Genomic DNA, 14,603 nt, shown 5'->3' on the forward strand with positions numbered 1-14,603 from the left:
CAGCCTTGATAGCTTAGGGTAACCAGACCCTAGCTTGATTTTTTTTTTCAGCTGTGACAATCAGTTGTCTTATCAGCGGAGTACCTCGGAGTTGTATTATGGCTCCCAAGGGGGCAGGGACTGCCAAAAATGCTAAAAGGCAAAAAGGTTCCCCATCGGGCTCTGAGGATCTGGGCCAGGCTTCGGCAGTGCCATCCTCCCCTGAAAGACCAGGGTTTGGCGCCCAGGGCGAGCCATTGGAGTCACTGGGTGCTGCAGCTGGCCCTAGCCAACCAGCTCCTGTCTTTGTAACAGAGGAGGTGTTGGCTTCCACCCTAGGGGGGTTGGAACAGAGGTTAGCAGCATTGATTGCCACTTAATTTCCTGAGAGGAAGCGGGCTAGGTCCCCCTCTCCTAGGTTACAGTCCCCAATCACAGAAAGTTTCTCCCCAGAGGAGATAGAATTTTCAGGGAACCAAGCAGGCGAGGACTTGGAAGGGTCAGATATTGAGGAATCAACCATAGAGGAGCCCTTCTCAGCATCCCCGGCCAAAGCTTTTAGGTTGCCTCTGCCGGAACCGCCGGTTAGCGCGGTATCCTCTTTGGGTTCTTTGAAGGCCCCAGAGACTAGCTCTTTCTTCCCTGTCCACCCTCTGTTAGAGGACCTGATTTATCATGATTGGACATGTCCGGATAGAATCTTTGTTACCTTCTCGGTTCTTTACCCTATGGAAGAAAAATTCTCAAAAAAGTGGTCTGTCCCGGCAGTGGATGCGGCTATCTCATGCGTTAACAAAACCCTGACTTGCCCTGTCGACAATGTTCAAATGTTTAAAGACCCTGTCGACAAACGGTTAGAGACCTTACTGAAATCTTCTTTTGCCACAGCAGGGGCGGTAGTACAGCCGGATATAGCAGCCATAGGCATTTGCCAGGCATTAAAGGACCAAACTAAGCAGGTCCTAAAGGATATTCCTGCTCAGCAGGCTCGGGAGTTGGCAGACCTACCAAGAGCCCTGTGCTTTGCGGAGGATGCAATCAAAGACTCTATCCAGCAGGCTTCCCGTATTTCGCTATTTTTAGTTCATATGTGGGGGACTCTTGTGGTTGAAGAATTGGTCGGCCGAAACTCCTTGCAAGAAACTCCTGGCAGGGTTTCCCTTTTATGGCGAAAGGTTGTTCGGAGATGATCTAGATAAATATATACAAAAGATCTCAAGTGGGAAGAGTACTCTTTTGCCTGTTAAAAATAAGTTTAGAGGCCCCACTTTTAAACGTCCAGCCTCCCCGGCGCCGGGGCCCTCGACCTCTAGGCAGTATGGAAGGCCGCCAGGTCGACCAGGCAATGGAAATAAGATGCAAGGACAGGTTCCGGGTAACAAAAAACCCTGGATCCGTAAGGCAGGCAAACCCGCCCCAAAGTCGGCTTTGTGAAGGGGCGCCCCCACCCTCTTGGGTGGGGGGGGGGCTCCAGTTTTTCTCAGGAGTCTGGGAGGAGAGAGTCCCCGACAAGTGGGTCCCCTCCACAGTCACTCTAGGTTACCGGCTGGAGTCTCGGGATTTCCCCCTCCTCGTTTCCTTATGTCAAATGTGCCAAGCGACCCGGAAAAGAGGGAATCTCTCCTGGAGTCCTTAGATCGCCTCTTGTTTCAAGGGGTAATTGTGGAGGTGCTGGTTCAAGAGCAGGGCCTGGGGTTCTATTCGAATCTCTTCATAATCCCGAAGCCAAATGGCGACGTCAGGCCAATATTGGATCTAAAAGGCCTAAACCAGTATCTGAACATTCGGTCCTTTCGGATGTAGTCTATTCGTTCAGTAGCCGCCACTTTGCAAGGGGAAGATTTTCTAGCGTCAATAAACATAAAAGACGCGTATCTCTACGTCCCTATTTTTCCAAGTCATCACAAGTTCCTACGGTTTGCAGTAGGCCAGCGCCATTTTCAGTTCGTGGCCATTCCCTTCGGATTGGCCATGGCTCCCCGGGTTTTTACAAAAGTCTTGGCGCCCCTGCTGGCCAATTTAAGAGCCAAGGGAATCTCAGTCATGGCATATTTGGACGATCTTTTGTTAATAGATCACTCAGCCCTCAGCCTGAATCGAGCAGTTCTCGTCAGGGTTCGGTATCTCGAATCGCTAGGGTGGATTATGATCCACCCTAGCGATTCGAGGTCAAGTCAGCCTTGCAACCAACAAGAAGGCTGGAATACCTTGAAATGCTCCTCGATACAGACCACCAAAGGATCTTCTTGCCGCAAGCAAAGATTGACTCCATAAGAGTTGATTCTGGGCAGAGAAAGACCAACCATTCGCCTCTGCATGCGATTATTGGGAAAGCTAGTGGCAGCATTCAAGGCAGTGCCTTATGCCCAATTCCATTCAAGGAAATTGCAAAGTGCCATCCTGTCAGCCTGGAACAAGAAGGTTCAGGCATTAGACTTCCCCATGATTCTGTCTCCGTCAGTCCGACGGAGTCTCTGTTGGTGGTTGATACCCCAGAATCTGCGGAAAGGAAAATCCTTCAGTCCACTGTTTGGAGGATAGTAACTACGGACGCCAGCTTGACTGGCTGGGGTGCAGTCCTGGGGGAATTGTCCCAGCAGGGAAGATGGTCGATTTCGGAAAGATTTCTACCCATCAATCTGCTGGAGATCCGGGCAGTTCGGTTGGCCCTGAAAGCATGGACGGCCGAGTTGCGAGGATCTCCAGTCAGAATACAGTCCGACAATGCCACGGCCGTGGCATATATAAACCACCAGGGAGGCACCAGAAGCTGGACAGCCCAGAAAGAGGTGGATCAGGTATTTGTCTGGGCGGAAGCTCATGTCCCGTGCATATCGGCAATATTTATTTCCAGGATAGAAAATTGGCAGGCAGACTATCTCAGTCGCCAGCAGCTGTCTCCAGGGGAATGGTCTCTCCATCCCGAGGTCTTCCAGGACATTTGGGTGGGGATCGCTAGATGTGGACCTTATGGCATCCAGGTTAAACACAAAGCTGCACAGGTTTGTGTCCCGGACAAGGGACCCGTTGGCTTGCGAAACGGATGCTCTGGTGTGCCCGTGGAATAAATTTTCTCTGATGTACGCCTTTCCTCCTTTGCAGCTGTTACCCCGACTCCTTCGCAGGATCTGGGTAGAGGGCAAACCAGTAATTCTGGTGGCTCCAGCTTGGCCCCGAAGCTCATGGTACACGCTGATTGTAAGGATGTCGGTAGGGGACCCCTGGACCCTCCCGCTCCGTCCAGACCTGCTCTCCCAAGGTCCGATATTCCATCCTTTCTTACAGTTGCTAAATTTGACGGCTTGGCGACTGAATCCCATATCTTAAGGAAAAGAGGGCTCTCGAACCCTGTGGTCTCCACTCTAATTAATGCCAGGAAGCCAGTTTCTAGGCAGGTCTATTACAGAGTATGGAAGGCATATGTTGCCTGGTGTGAGGCCAAGGGGTGGCACCCCCGTAAATATGTCATTGGTAGGATTCTGGAATTTGTTCAGCAGGGTGTAGACATGAAAATAGCTGTGAGCACAATCAAAGGGCAGGTGTCGGCTTTATCTATTCTGTTTCAGAGACCATTAGCCACCCACTCTCTGGTCAAGTCTTTCTTGCAGGAAGTCTTACGGATTAATCCTCTGGTCAGGATTCCATTGTGTCCCTGGGACCTGAACTTGGTCCTATTGGCTCTACAGAAGCAGCCCTTTGAACCCTTGGATCAGATTCCTTTAATTTTACTCTCTAGGAAGCTGGTGTTTCTGGTGGCCATGTCTTCCGCCAGAAGGGTTTCAGAGTTGGCAGCTCTTTCTTGTAAATAGCCATACTTGGTCATTCATAAAGATAGGGTCGTTTTGCGGCCTCATCCAGCCTTTCTTCCTAAGGTGGTGTCGAGCTTTCACTTGAACCAGGACGTGGTTCTTCCTTCTTTTTTTCCAAATCCGAGTTCTGTGAAAGAAAAGTTGCTACATTCCTTAGATGTAGTAAGGGCGGTTAAGATCTATCTTGGGGCTACTGCCCAGATTAGGAAGACTGATACCTTGTTCATTCTGCCAGACGGGCCCAAGAAGGGTCAGGCAGCGTTGAAATCCACTATTTCTAGGTGGATTCGGCAGGTAGTCTCTCAAGCTTATGGCCTGAAGGGGAAGGAGTACATCATGGGACACAGAGCTCCCGCCCCTCTTATGGGGAATTTTGGGATTTGTATTGCTTGCTACAAAACTGAGGTACTCCCAGTATGGGAAGGGGTTATATAGGGAGGGAACTTCCTGTCTGAGAGTGCCAGTGTCCATCACCTGAAGGTAGACTCTATAACCCACATAGTGATTACTATGCTGCTCTGTGTCCCGTAATGTACTCCAAGAAAAGCATTTTACAGGTAAGCTGTTTATAAAATCCCCTTTTTTGCCTTTATATGAACTAACTCCTACCATTGGGCTTTAGTTGGACTTTATTCACATTTATTTATTTATTTATTTGTATGTTTGGATACTCATCATATGTTTTCTTTGAGTATATTACTTTATGGCACCTTATTGAGAAAGCGCACCATTCCCATCTTTTTCTTTTACATTTATTATGCAGTGTCTTTTGAGTACACTACTAAGTGGTTGCAGCTAATTCACGGTCACTATACATGTACTATATTTTTTTTTCTGAGTTTATTTTCACTATATTCACTGGTCGTTGATGGTTTATATTTACTTGAAAATTAGAACATAGTAGCGTGCAAGATTTTCCCTTATAACACATAGTATGAAGTACGCTGTGTACCAAGTGCAGCAAACATATCCTCCAAAAGAATCACGTATAGCTGTGGATGTTTACAGGTAACCATGGTGACGTTCGCAAACCTTGCACTGTTATACAGCCTAACAGCCTTCACAGAGAATTATTACAAGCGCCACTGCCTGCACAAAAAACTAAGCAGTAATCATTACACAGACCCCTTGCTAATATTAAATAGGCTAAATATCCACACTCCAATAAAACCACTATTAAAAATACCAGGTAACCAAATGTAAACTGTAGTCACTATACTAGTTAAAATCATTCTAAATTGTAATATTAATAACCTAATCAGATCATTACATAAAAAAACAATAAAATAGCGTCGTTTAATGTATCTAACTCAGTGATTGACATTGGTAAATAAAATGGCAAAAAAGGAGCATGGAAAACAATAAAACTCCATCTAGAGGTAAAACAAAGGTATTGCCTGAAAATCAATAAATGGAGATAAAACAATTTAAATCAAATTCTATATTGTGTCCTTTCAGCTGAAGAATATCTAACATAAAAATCAATTTTGATTCTCTCCTACTTAAGTCTATGATGTTATTGCTCCCTCTCCATTGTGGTTTATATTTTTCTATGGCTTAGAACTGTAGCATTGTTGGGCTCCTATCGTGATATTGTGCAAAATGTCTTGAGATACTATGTTTCTTATAACCATTTCATATGTTTTGAACACGTTCTCTAATCCTTTTCCACATTGGTCTCTTCGTATACGTAACGTATTTTGTGCCAAAATATAATCAACTCATGAAGTATGGTTAACACTGGTAAGGATTTAGCTCAGGTATTCTGTTTTATTATTTTGGGATAGAACAGCAATTTAACCTTTTGTAATGTATAAATTAAAAATCTGTACTTTTTTTATTTTTCAGTAATATCAAATTTAATATGTGTGCAACTAATTGCTACATTCTTTTTCTTGCACTACTATAGAATAGGCACTAGGTGGCAGCAATACATCATATAGAAGGCATATTTATTAGAATACTCATCGGGCCACCTGATTTTATTTATTTTATTTTAAAGTTCCCACTTTATTTGGTGTAGTTTTAGGAACTACATTTAAGTTTAGATATTGTTATTGTGCTTTTTTCATTTGAGTGAAAGAGCAAAATTAAGTATGCACACATGAATCTCTTTTAAGTATTTTCTTATTTGTCATTAATAGATAGAAGAAATTGGATGGGGTGGTGTTGGAGGATGGACTGGACAAGGAGGATCTAGACTTGGAACTAAAAGGTAACTTTTTCTGGCACTATATTCCAGAGATAAGGGAGAAATGAAATCACAATTTTCTATCCCTACAGAATCACTTTGAAACGTTTGTGCTTTGCTTTTTTTTTTTTGCAATTTGTTCGTATTAATGTCATAACACAGAAATAGAATTTATGTCATATGCTGCATAGTCGTAGAGTAAAGCTGGCAAAACATGTTACCATCTGATTGTACAAACTCATTTAGGAACAACCATACAGTATAGTTTAAGCACCTACTAGACTGGATAAAGACCAGACTGCTTAGGCAGGCCTGATTGTGACATGTGTGCCCAGCTTTAGTGCAATATTCTTTGCTAGTATTATACTTCCAAGTTTACCTCTCAAGATATTGAATACACTAAAGTATTGTCATTAATTTCTATATTCTCTAATATAATTTAGGTTTTGTGTGTGTGTGTTTGTATAAATGTTATGTTCATTCACCTGCACAGGGTGCTGCCAAAGAAATACTTTGAGGAAATCAGTGCAAATATAAGCAACTTTAACATACATGGCCTGATCATTATTGGCGGTTTTGAGGTAAGTTTTTTCGTAAACTTTTGCATTGTGAACATGAGTTTGATTCTGTATGCAAGTAATAGATGACCAGATTTGTGTGACAAAAACTCCAGGAAGGAAATGGGGTCTGGCATATCTAATCTATTTCTGGGGTGCTTCAGCAGCGCTGGTGGCTCCTCCCTGCATCAAGTGTCCATGTTGGAGAAGGCTCATTGGATTTGATTGACAGGAGCCAATTGGGGGGAGCCAATGACTGCACTGCTATCAATCTATCCAATCGGGACACGAGACACCAGCTCAGGGCCGTCTTTAATGTTGATTGGACCCTGGGCAAAAATTTTCTTGGTCAATTTTGCTCTCCACCTGCTCTAAACATAAAATAAATATCAGCTAGACTTAAAATCAGTTTACTGTATCAGTTCAGGCAGCGATTGGTTGCCAGAGGTTACAGCATTTCATTACCACTTACTGACTGGTTTCTAGAAGTTACAGCCAGGGCCGGCCTTTGGGGTGTGCGAGCTGTGCGGCTGCACAGGGCGCCATGGGCAACAGGGGCGCCGTGCGGCCATCACAGCTTGCAGAATGTGAGTCGCAGTCACTTACTCACATGATCATCACAGGAGTCCGACTCCTATGAGTCACAGCAGCAGGCGCTGCCAGGTCTCCCAGCGCGTTGCCAGGTCCCCCTGCCCTGGGACTGGGTGAAGAGCAACGCATCGGTTGCGGCACCTGAAAAAAATGTCTGCTGCCGGCCCCGACAGGCACACTGCGCATGCGCCACTGCTGCACGGGAAAGTCAGAAAACGCTTGGCTATTCTCGGGCAGACGGCGCATGCGCAGTGGCGTCTAAGCGCCGGGCGGCGCCATTTTTAAATGCAGAGCCGCACCGTCCACCGAAAGGTGAGTCAGTTAAGGTGATCAGGGGGCGAGGGGTGAAGATGGGGGGCGCCACAGGATTAGCTTGCACAGGGCGCCTGAACACCTAAGGCCGGCCCTGGTTACAGCACACATTATGGCTCACTGATTAGTTGCTAAAGGTTACTGTACAGTAAAACTAATCACTAATTGGTTGCTAGAGGTTACAGCACATCATCTCCTCACTGCAGAGGGGCATGATATACATATGAATGCTGCCACTATTTACATATGAATGCTGCTTGCAGCCACTATTTACATATGAATGCTCCGGGTTATTTGCATGTAAACACAGGGTCTGCAGGTGAGTCATCTGTACACAACAATAGGGCAGAGCTGGGCAGCATTAGTAGCAACACTTCACACTGAGATATCAGGACACAGCACAGGACTAAAACTTCAAGGGGCAAGGGAATTTAAACTAGGATATGAGACAGCTGCTTTGGGCTCCACAACAATGACGGGGCCCAGGGCAGCTGTCCCTTTTGCCCTGCCTTAAAGATGGCCCTGCACCAGCCAGAGCTGGTGTGCTCATTCCCGGCCGGAGGATGACAGTGTTCAGGTAAGTATAACCGGGGGGGGGGGGGGGGCTACAGCACTACAGAAGGGTTTTCACCATGAGGATTGACAACCCCTTTAAAGATTGAATTTTTTATTTTTTTTATTTCATCTTTTATTTAGAGGATTGCAACAGATAACAAAAAAAACATTGTCGAACATACACTTCAAGGCACTGCACGGCATAGTTCAAACAATAGCCACAGAGGAATACAGCATCACCTATAGAGGCTATTCTTTATGTTTGTTTTACATCTAAATCATTTTGTCTTTATTGTATATAGACTATTATACAGCCAAAGAGTACTCGAGTTAGAGCAATTATTTTACTGGCTTATAGAGCACTCTGTTGCCGGAAACAGAATAATCACATGGGCTCCTTTGATTATAGTTACATCTGTGTTGCCATTTCTATTCTCTGACTTTGTTTTCTACAACATTTCTACCTGTTGTCTTGTATCCTAGTAGTAAATGTTGTTTATCTTGCAGGCATTTACAGGCAGTCTGGAACTGGTGGAAGGACGTTCTAAGTATGAGGAGCTATGTATACCTATTGTTGTTGTTCCAGCCACCGTCTCAAACAATGTCCCCGGATCTGACTTTAGTATTGGTGCCGATACAGCTCTCAACACCATAACCACTGCAAGTATATTAGTCCTCTCCCTGCTGTTTGTAACATTCATGGCAGTTTTGTTAATGATGGAAAAAAGGGGCATTAACTACTCTACTTCAATCACGGATTTGTAAATGACAGTGCTACTTATGTACCACCTAGATGCGTTTGTCCAAAATCCTGATGTGATTGGAAAGTGCTTTTTTTATTTGTGAAATAGCAAATGTGTTATTTTACTCACAGCCTGCCTTTTTCACCCTCTTACCATTTTGTTGGGTTGGATGCTTTACTTTTGATTGTCTGATAATTTTTTAACAACCCCCGTACAGAACAGCCTGACAGGAAAGCAGATGGTGATTGCTGTGTGAAAAACAAAAACAAGCACCTACACACTTGGGCCTCATGCACACTGGGCATTTTTTTTCTGCTGCTTTTGGGGGCATTTGGCATTTTTCTTCCCTGCCTCTAAACGCCCGTGCATGTTAGCCTATGTGTCCATGCACACATAGGCATTCAGAGGCAGTGGCGTGTAAAGGCAGAAAAAAACCCACATCCAGTGCATCCAGGAGCAACAGCATTTTGGCAGAATAAACTCATGACGTGCCTAAGGCCCCTTTCACACCTGCGGACCGTATGTCCGCTTTTTCATCTATCCGTTTACGGATGAAAAAGGGACATACATTGGTCCCTATGAGATTGCGGGTGTCAGCAGATGAACATCCGCTGACACTCCATCTCAACCGCAATGATCCGATTCTGCAGACTGAAGAAAACCCTATTTTTCCTTCCGTCTGCGGATCGGATGAACACGGACATACACAGTGTGCGGGGACTGCCCTGTCGTCCGCCGGCTCAGCGGGGATCAACGAAAGCGATCCCCGCTGAGCATACGCAGCATACAGAGGTGGATCATTCCTGATCCGCCCCGTGTGAAAGGGGCCTAAATGCACAGTATCCCACAAAAGTGAGTACACCCCTCACATTTTTGTAAATATTTTATTATATCTTTTAATGTGACAAAACTGAAGAAATGACACTTTGCTACAATGTAAAGTAGTGAGTGTACAGCTTGTATAAGGCCCCATACACACCATAGAATCTATCCGCAGATAAATCCCATCAAATGGGTTTCTGCGGATAGATCCTATGGTGTGTACACGCCAACGGATATTTATCCGCAGATAAATCTCCCCTGGGATGGATTTCCAGCAGATAAATATTTGTCGACATGCACAGAATATCTATCTGCTGGAATCCATTCCAACGGATGGATCCGCTCGTCTGTACAGACTTACCGGATCCATCCGTCCAAAGGGATTCCCCGCACGCGTCGTAATGATTTGACGCATGCGTGGAATTCCTTATATGACAGCGTCGCGCCCGTCGCCGCGTCATAATAGCGGCGACGGCGCGACACGTCATCGGCAGAGGATTTCAGCGCGGATTTCAATGCGATGGTGTGTACACGCCATCGCATTGAAATCTTCTGAAATCCTCGAGAGGATTTATCCGCGGATACGGTCCGCTGGACCGTATCTGCAGATAAATCCTCTCGTGTGTATGGGGCCTCACAGTGTAAATGTGCTGTCCCCTCAAAATAACTCAACACACAGCCATTAATGTCTAAACCGCTGGCAACAAAAGTGAGTACACCCCTAAGTGAAAATGCCCAAATTGGGCCCAAAGTGTCAATATTTTGTATGACAACCATTATTTTCCAGCACTGCCTTAACCCTCTTGGGCATGGAGTTCACCAGAGCTTCACAGGTTGCTACTGGAGTCCTCTTCCACTCCTCCATGATGACATCATGGAGCTGGTGGATGTTAGAGACCTTGCGCTCCTCCACCTCCTGTTTGAGGATGCCCCACAGATGCTCAATAGGGTTTAGGTCTGGAGACATGCTTGGCCAGTCCATCACCTTTACCCTCAGCTACTTTAGCAGGACATTGGTCATCTTGGAGGTGTGTTTGGGGTTTGTTATCGTGTTGCAATACTGCCCTGCGGCCCAGTCTCCAAAGGGAGGGGATCATGCTCTGCTTCAGTATGTCACAGTTAGGGATGAGCTCCGGCGTGTTCGCACACTCCACTTGCAGAGCCCGCCAGGAAGTCAGCACTGCGCTGTGCTAATCACAGGCAGTGAGACATTTCCCGATCTCTGCAGTCGTGCATCGGGACAATGTCTCACTGCCTGTGATTAGCACAGCGCAGTGCTGACTTCCTGGTGGGCTCTGCACATGGAGTGTGTGAACACACCGGAGCTCATCCCTAGTCACAGTACATGTTGGCATTTATGGTTCCCTCAATGAACTGTAGCTCCCCAATGCCAGGAGCACGAATGCAGCCCCCAGACCATGACACTCCCACCACTGTGCTTGACTGTAGGTAAGACACACTTGTCTTTGTACTCCTCACCTGGTTGCCGCCACACACGCTTGACACCATCTGAACCAAATAAGTTTATCTTGGTCTCATCAGACCACAGGACATGGGTCCAGTAATCCATGTCCTTAGTTCGCTTGTCTTCAGCAAACTGTTTGCGGGCTTTCTTGTTCATCATCTTTAGAAGAGGCTTCATTCTGGGACGACAGCCATGCAGACCAATTTCATGCCGTGTGTCGCGTAAGGTCTTAGCACTGATAGGCTGACCCCCACCCCTTTAACCTCTGCTGTAATACTGGCAGCACTCATATGTCTATTTTCCAAAGACAACCTCTGGATTTGACGCTGAGCACGTGCACTCAACTTCTTTGGTGAACCATGGCAAGGCCTGTTCTGAGTGGAACCTGTCCTTTTAAACCGATGTATGGTCTTGGCCACCGTGCTGCAGCTCAGTTTCAGGGTTTTGGCAATCTTCTTATAGCCTAGGCCTTCTTCATGTAGAGCAACAGTTCTTTATTTCAGATCCTCAGAGTTCTTTGCCATGAGATGCCATGTTGAACTTCCAGTGACCAGTATAAGAGTCAGAGTGATAACATTAAATTTAACACACCTGCTCCCAATTCACACCTGAGACCTTATAACACTAACGAGTCACATGACATCGGGGAGGGAAAATGACTAATGGAGCCCAATTTGGACATTTTCACTTTTGTTGCCAGGGGTTTAGACGTTTATGGCTGTGTGTTGAGTTTTGAGGGGACAGCAAATGTACACTGTTATACAAGCTGTACACTCACTACTTTACATTGTAGCAAATATTTACAAAAATGTGAGGAGTGTACTCACTTTTGTGAGATACTGTATCTAACCACGTGTCAACACTAGGCACCTTTAGCGCTTGAGCATTCATTTCAATGGCCAGAATAAGTTATTGTTCTGGCCAATTCCCGCTCAAGCACTTGACGCCCCTAATGTACCTAAACATGTTGCACACAGGTGCAAGCATCAAACATTTTTTTTCTGCCAAAACGCTGGTGCCAGGTGGAGAGGAGTCTATGAGAGTTGGCAAAATGTGTAAAGGTTTGTTTTTTTATTTTCCAAATAGGTTCCTTTAAGCTAGTACATTGTTGGTTCACTTACCTTTTCCTTCGATTTCCCTTCTAAATGTTTTTTTCTTGGTCTGAATTTCTCACTTCCTGTTTCTCCTCAGTAAGCTTTCCACCATCATCTGAGCGGTAGAAAGTCAGCCAGAACAGCTTACTGAGGAGGAACAGGAAGTGAGAAATTCAGACAAAGAAAACAAAGAAAAAAAACATTTAGAAGGGAAATGGAAGGAAAGGGTAAGTGAACCAACAATGCACTAGCTTAAAGGAACCTATTTAGAAAATAAAAAACAAACCTTTACAACCCCTTTAACATAAAATCTGAATATTTTTGCAACCTATGCTCTAAATGCATAGTAATATATGACATGTAAAAATTATCGCCATTGGTCACCACTTAATTGTGAATAAATAGTGAGGAGAAAGTACTTATCATGATTACTTTCTGATTCCCTCCCCTGCTTAGCAGCAGAGCACACAATGCTAAACATACACTATATTACCAAAAGTATTGGTACGCCTGCCTTTACATGCACATGAACTTTAATGGTATCCCAGTCTAATGCCGCGTACACACGGTCGTTTTTTGTCTTGTAAAAAAAACGACGTTTTTCAAACTTCATTTTAAAAAACGACGTTGCCTACACACCAACGTTTTTTCAAAATGCTCTAGCAAAGCACGGTTACGTTCAGCACGTACGGCGGCACTCTGTTCCATTCAAGCTCGCGTCATAACTTGCTTCTGAGCATGCGCGGGTTTAAAAACGTTTTAAACGTCGTTCTAGCCCACACACGATCATTTTTTATGACACAAAAAGACAACGTTTTGAAAAACGACAAAAAAAATTGAAGCATGCTCGAATTTTTTTTTTTGTCGTTTTTCAGAAGACATAAAACAACGTTTTCCCCACACGCGGTCATTTTAAATGACGTTTTTAAAAATGTCGTTTTTTTTTCATCACAAAAAACGACCGTGTGTACGCGGCATTAGTCTGTGTGTCTATGGGAATGTTTGACCACTCTTCCAGAAGCGCATTTGTGAGGTCAGGCACTGATGTTGGATGAGAAGGCATGGCTTGCAGTTTCTTGCAGGAACTTGACTGTCCTGCACAGAGTCCTAACCTCAACCTGATAGAATGAATTGGAGCAGAGACTGCAAGCCAGGCCTTCGCCTCCAACATCCATGCCATGATCTTTGCTGATTACAGAGCTATAAGTTCTGATCTCTTTAGGCTGGATTCACACCTATGCATTTTTAGTGCATTTTGCAGATTTGTACTACAGAACGTGTTCCATAGGAAACCATGTTAAATGTTCTGTAGTGCAAATCTGCAAAAAGCACTAAAAATGCATAGGTGTGAATCCAGCCTTAAAGAGACACCACTTCTTCCACACAGAGAGCAATGGTCCCTCTGCACAGCATGCTTATCCAGCCCTCAGCTAGGGTCAGTGGTAGCTTTTAACTGCTTGCCGACCGCCGCATGCACATATACGTCAAAAGTATGGCACTCCTGAGCCTGACCGTGGGTCCCGCGGACTCGATTGTCGCGGAGATACCCGCGATCGTCTCACGGTGAGATGCTGATGTAAACAAGCATCTCCCCGCTCTGCCTAGTGACAATGACAGTGATCACAGCTTCCTGTAATCTGAAACGGTGATGACTGTCTTGTCACACACAGCCCATCCCCCTACAGTAAGAAGCACTCCATAGGGCACACTTAACCCCTACAGTGCCACCTAGTGGTTAACCCCTTCACTGCCAGTGTAATTTTCACAGTAATTGGTGCATTTTTATAGCACTGATCGCTGTAAAAATGGTCCCAAAAATGTGTCAAAAGTGTCCGATGTGTCCGCCATAATGTCACAGTCACGATAAAAAATCGCTGATTGCCGTCATTACTAGTAAAAAAAAATATTAATAAAAATGCCATAAAACTATCCCCAATTGTGTAGACGCTATAAATTTTGCGCAAACCGATCAATAAACGCTTATTGCGATATATATATATATTTTTTACCAAAAATATGTAGAAGAATACGTACCAGCCTAAACTGAGGGGGGAAAAAAAATGTTAGCGATTTTTTTTTTTTGGGGGGGGGGATATTTATTATAGCAAAAAGAAAAAAATATAAAAAAAAAAATCAAAATTTGTTGCTCTATTTTTGTTAATCGCGCAAAAAAAAAAACTCAGAGGTGATCAAATACCACCAAAGAAAAGCTCTATTTGTGGGAAAAAGGGACGTCAATTTTGTTTGGGAGTCACGTCGCACGACCGCGCAATTGTCAGTTAAAGCGACGCAGTGCCGAATCGCAAAAAGTGGCCGGTCTTTAATCAGACAAATGATCCGGGGTAAGTGGTTAAAGAAAACAAAACTGTAAGAATTTGCACACCTTTTCTTTTGATGCACCTGGTGTTTATCAAATTAAAATTAAAGTGTAATTTTGATTTAAAATGACAAATACCATTATAAATTTAAAGCAACAAAACAATTT

General features: G+C 44.6%; 1 protein-coding gene across 2 annotated transcripts in view; it reads left to right on the forward strand.

Moving 5' to 3' along the window:
• The window catches only part of LOC120929398 (ATP-dependent 6-phosphofructokinase, muscle type), a 150,017-nt gene that overhangs the window by 106,457 nt on the left and 28,957 nt on the right, over positions 1–14,603 (forward strand). For both annotated transcript variants that reach the window (XM_040340800.1, XM_040340801.1), the window contains exons 16-18: positions 5,933–6,003; positions 6,473–6,560; positions 8,502–8,654. In XM_040340800.1, the coding sequence (XP_040196734.1) occupies positions 5,933–6,003; positions 6,473–6,560; positions 8,502–8,654 (312 nt within the window). The remainder of the gene's footprint in view (positions 1–5,932; positions 6,004–6,472; positions 6,561–8,501; positions 8,655–14,603) is intronic.

Source organism: Rana temporaria, chromosome 2 (assembly GCF_905171775.1).
Source record: "Rana temporaria chromosome 2, aRanTem1.1, whole genome shotgun sequence".
NCBI lineage: Eukaryota > Metazoa > Chordata > Amphibia > Anura > Ranidae > Rana > Rana temporaria.